Here is a 5,008-nt window from a genome sequence, read left to right as displayed (position 1 = left end):
AAATCGGATCGGTCGAAGAACCCATCATGGCTCTCGACTCCCCCGGGTCGGCCTGTCGAACCGCGGGGCTCACGATGGGCCCGAATTCAAACCGGATGGAGCGTTCGAAATCTCCGGGGCGCGTAGCTAGGCGTGCGGTACGAATCCATCCCCGGGCGTTCCGTTTCAAAAACCAGTTCGCAAGTCTCTGTCTCTCCGTCCTCTCTCTCTCTTCTCGTGCAAGACTGCAACAACTACCACTCTCTCTCTCTCTCTCTCCCCGGCGAGCTTTCTTCCTTCTTTGAGCTACTCCACTTCTCGGTGGGGGCTTTTATTGTAACAGACCTCGCCGTCCAGTTTCGCCACTTCCGTCGACGGCCGGCGGATTTCCACAGAGAGAGAGAGAGAGAGAGAGGGAGGTTGAATCGTGATCGATCGACTGGTCGGAGACCGGAGGAGATGAACGCTGTCGGCAGGCAGATGTCGCGGTCCGGTTCGACGGCGCACCACCACCGCCAGTACTCCGACAACTTCATCGACGCCTCCCTCCACGGCAAATGGCTCCTGTCCGCGAATCTCAGCCAGGTTTACGCTTCTCTCTCGCGCGCGCATTTTCCAACTCTCCGTCGAAGTCTCTTCTCGCCTTTAATCCCTCCCCGCCGTGACAATGAGAAGCTCTGCGCAGGATTTTGGAGTCGGGCCTCGCGGCTCGAGGTCGAGCAGGAGCTTGCTGTCGTCGAACCCCGGGACGCCTCCGGTTTACTCGAGGTCCTCGAGCTTGAGAAGGAACGAGGACGATCAGACGTCCCACGGTCTGTTGGGCTCCGGATTGCTGGATCTCCATTCTTTTGATACCGAGCTGTTACCTCAGGTGATGCGCGCCTTCTTATTACATGTGTTTCTTGATGATTTACCTGCTTGGGGCTCCGTTCTGGAGAGATGAACAGTACAATCAGAGCATCTTATGGGGACATCGATCATGTGCTGGTAGTGTAGTGAGTTCTATTTATGCAGGACCACACATCGCAATACTGCCATTTGCCATTTTTTACCTCTAGCGTTTCTTGAATGTTGATCACTTTCGGGCGAATTCGTGCGAGTTTGGATGGCACTTTTACCCAGGTGTTTCACTGTCTTTCAGGTCTCCTCCAACCTATATGATGAGTACCCCTCGCTTCATCAACCTGTTCATGGCGGAAGCTTTGTCTTTGAGCCTCATGTTTCTTCTGACAAACTCAACGACCATGTTCTTCCCGAGAACAACCTTCTCAGGAGCTTCGTAGCAGATAAAGAAAGGGTCAATAATGTTGCCAAGATCAAAGTCGTGGTATGCCTCATTACACAATATCAATGTAATGCATTGATCTGTTCTATTTTGTTTCCCTAGTCTTCATATGCATATAGCATAGATGGAAAGAGAGATTTGGAACCTTTCATCTAATTAGATGACTTAAATATAAGATGAAGTTTGACACTTTTTTTTTTTTATGTAGTTTACTTTACTCATCTGCTCCAATACGCAATTGTTAATCTTTGCGTGCAGGTACGCAAGAGGCCACTTAATCGAAAAGAAATAGCAAAGAAAGAGCAAGACATTATTACAATAGAACTGAATTCGAGTTCTCTCACCGTTCAGGAAACTAAACTTAAGGTAAGTTTCAGCTGGTTGTATTGGTTAAAGCTTCTTTTCAGTAACTTTTTGGCTTTTTGTACTTTGGATTGTTGAGTAGTTACCTCTAACCCTCTACCCATGGCAGAAATGCAGTATATGGTCTCTTATGCAGTTGAGGACCTGATTATGTTTTAATTTCAGCACACTTCTCTTCGCGCAGGTTGACTTGACAGAATATGTGGAGAAACATGAATTTGTCTTCGACGCTGTGCTAAATGAGAGTGTTTCTAATGATGAAGTGAGTATATCTATGGTGCAAAAATTCATATGTGGAGATTGCAGTGTAGGACCCTAATTTTTCTATGTCGATTTTGTGTCCGTATAGGTGTACTCTGAAACTGTGCAGCCAATAGTTCCTTTGATTTTTAACCGAACAAAGGCTACATGCTTTGCATATGGGCAGACAGGCAAGTTCTTTTGTTCTTCTGAAGTGGCCGAACTGTTTATAATCGCTTAAACATCACAGTAACCATTCCCTGGTTGTTTTCTTTGTTTTGTTCTTTTGACTTTCAGGCTTGTCGATTGTTTCTCATCCTGTTTATTACTATTGATGAGATTAACTTGATCTTATTTATTCTAGGAAGCGGAAAAACGTATACCATGCAACCACTGCCCCTTAAAGCATCTCAAGATATATTGCGGCTGATGCATCACACATACCAAAACCAAGGTCTTCAATTATTTGTCAGTTTCTTTGAGATATATGGAGGAAAGCTTTTTGACCTTCTCAATGACCGGAGGTATGCTCTTTCAATTTGTTGTACTTTAATGAGACATAATTGAAGGTAATTAAATTTTATCTTCTGCAGAAAACTCTGCATGAGGGAGGATGGGAAACAACAAGTGTGCATTGTTGGTTTGCAAGAATTCAAAGTGTCAAATGTTGAGACAATCCGAGAGCTCATTGAGTTAGGGAATGCCACCAGAAGTACTGGCACAACTGGGGCAAATGAGGAGTCCTCTCGGTCACATGCAATACTTCAGCTTGCTATTAAAAGGTCGGCTGATGGCAAGGACTCAAAGCCCGCACGGCTCATTGGAAAACTTTCTTTTATAGACCTTGCAGGAAGTGAACGAGGTGCAGATACTACTGACAATGACAAACAGACACGGTGTGTTTTGCTTGGATTTACTTAGCCTAACAATTGAGAGGGGATTTGTTACCAGTCCTTTGGTGCGATCATTCTGTTTTCCCAGCCCCATGCCTCAACGTAAACTAAGGAAAAAAAAAAAGTCCCAATTGAACAAACGAAATGAAAGAACCTGCAGTTGGATGTGGCATTAACCTTCCTTGCTTCCTTCTTGTAGTGATATGATTTATTTGCAGCTTAGAGCCCAGGATTTTTTGAAGATCTCTGGGCTATGCTCTATTCTCCTCTCGGTTGAAATATGGAGAGAAACTAGCACGCCGAACTAATTAAAACTTTATATAAAAAATAAAATAAAAACTGAATTATAATTTGTCTTTGATACTTTTCCGCAGAATGGAGGGTGCTGAAATTAACAAAAGCTTACTCGCCCTGAAAGAATGCATCAGAGCTCTTGATAATGACCAGGGTCACATACCATTTAGAGGGAGTAAGCTGACTGAAGTTCTTAGAGATTCATTTGTTGGTGATTCACGAACGGTTATGATATCATGCATTTCACCTGGCTCTGGATCGTGTGAACACACTCTCAATACACTGAGATATGCTGACAGGTACTTGAATGACATTTAGGAACAGATCTTGGAAAATTTCTCTTGAATTATCTGACTTTATCAATTTTCCAGGGTGAAGAGTCTATCTAAAGGGACCAGTTCCAAAAAGGATCTGATGTCTTCATCTGTGAACATTAGAGACTCAACTACTTTCCCCCTTGGTTCACTTTCAGCGGTTGAATCAAATTTTGAGAATAACATGGATGAAACTGCCAATGAAAAGAAAAATTTTCTTCAGCCCAAACGGATGAACCGTGAAGCCTCTCCACCAATCAATGTGGATTGTACAGATGGGGGATGGTTTGAAGGAAACGTGTCAGACTCACTGTATTCAGGTGCTTATAAACAACAGAAAGGATTTCTGCAGGACCCAATTTTGAAAGACTCTGATTATTCTGCGGATTACAATGTGCTGGAGAAACCATCAAGGATGTCTATCAACAAGGTAGAGATTTCTCAAATTTCGGATATTGAGGAGAAACGGAGAGCAGAAATTCAGCTTGAAGGAAGGGAGCTGCAAGATTTTGACACAACCAGCCTTCACTTGGAAGATGATCTAAATGCATTGCTGAAGGTGATTTCATAGAAGCCATTATTTTTCAATTTTACTGCATTCATCGCTTGATTACCGACTGTAGTGTTGCTGTATTTTATACCAGGAAGAGGAAAATCTGGTGATGGCTCATCGACAGCAAGTGGAGCAGACAATAGAGATTGTTAGAGAGGTCAATCCCTAAGTAACATTCATTCGTCTCTTCCTTTTCTCTCTGCATGTAGATTTGTTATCATCGAAGCTCTAATGCAGGAGATGAACTTGCTGGTTCAAGCTGATCAACTAGGGAATCCTGTGGATGACTACATATCTAAGCTAAGCTGCATTCTTTCGGAGAAGGCTGCAGGGATTCTGCAACTACAGACGCGCCTGGCCCAATTTCAGAAGCGGCTAAATGAACGCGGTGTTTTGGTATCTCCCGGTGTGTGAGTTCACCGGAAGTAGGACAGCTAGTTGTCCTGGTTGGCAGGGGCTTGTTAGTTTCAAGTCTGGTGCATCATCTGAGGTCGGTATGCGGTTTTGTGTTCTGCTTCCTTATCGTGCTTTTAGTAACTTAATTGTGTCGCGACTTGCAAGTTACACGGAGCTTGATTTGCCTCTTCTGTTAATTATGCACCCTTTGAGCTGCCATGAAAATGAAATATAGAGTGGATGAGTTTGCGAGTGATTTCTTGGTGGGCAACGACAGTGTCGTTCGAATGAGCTGAAGTTCATCTCTTTTGTTCGACTGAACTTGAGGAAATTTATATTCGTCCAAATCTGTGGAAAAGATAGGGAATGGCACTGACACGACGAGGCTGGCGGAAGTTCAGCTCAAACCATAGACGGATTAGAAATGTGGCGTAAAAAAGTTTGGTGTTATCTGAAGTAAAAATCTGATTGGATTGAGTACATATGCTGCGAGTTCATTTGAACTATTAAATCTGGCGGGACTTACCTGATTTGTAAGTTAGGTGAACCAAAGTGCATGCTTCAAAAAAGAATAATCGCACAAATGGTTCCTGAAATTTAGCTTGATGTGCAATATGGTCTTTGAATTTTGAATTTTTTCAATGTGGTCCTCGAACTTTAGCTTAATGTAGAATGTCATTCCTAAACTTTT

General features: G+C 43.4%; 1 protein-coding gene across 1 annotated transcript; it reads left to right on the top strand.

Moving 5' to 3' along the window:
- Positions 1 to 243: 243 nt before the first annotated feature.
- On the top strand, positions 244 to 4,575 carry LOC115749199 (kinesin-like protein KIN-13B). Its single transcript, XM_030685923.2, has 12 exons — positions 244 to 564; positions 665 to 850; positions 1,121 to 1,306; positions 1,523 to 1,630; positions 1,812 to 1,889; positions 1,977 to 2,058; positions 2,232 to 2,391; positions 2,461 to 2,763; positions 3,135 to 3,353; positions 3,426 to 3,927; positions 4,013 to 4,078; positions 4,159 to 4,575. Exons 1-12 carry the CDS (start codon positions 439 to 441, stop codon positions 4,333 to 4,335), a joined length of 2,193 nt encoding a protein of 730 aa, XP_030541783.2. The 5' UTR covers positions 244 to 438; the 3' UTR covers positions 4,336 to 4,575.
- Positions 4,576 to 5,008: the final 433 nt, after the last annotated feature.

Source organism: Rhodamnia argentea, chromosome 4 (assembly GCF_020921035.1).
Source record: "Rhodamnia argentea isolate NSW1041297 chromosome 4, ASM2092103v1, whole genome shotgun sequence".
Lineage (NCBI taxonomy): Eukaryota > Viridiplantae > Streptophyta > Magnoliopsida > Myrtales > Myrtaceae > Rhodamnia > Rhodamnia argentea.
This window is presented reverse-complemented; position numbering and strand designations above follow the sequence as displayed.

What these genes read in the sequence shown, in the direction of transcription:
- LOC115749199 (XM_030685923.2), top strand. Translation starts at nt 439, where the DNA reads ATGAACGCTGTCGGCAGGCAGATGTCGCGGTCCGGTTCGACGGCGCAC. An exon ending in TTGCCAAGATCAAAGTCGTG is followed by an intron (nt 1,307 to 1,522) that starts GTATGCCTCATT and finishes CTTTGCGTGCAG; the next exon opens with GTACGCAAGAGGCCACTTAA. An exon ending in GACAATGACAAACAGACACG is followed by an intron (nt 2,764 to 3,134) that starts GTGTGTTTTGCT and finishes ACTTTTCCGCAG; the next exon opens with AATGGAGGGTGCTGAAATTA.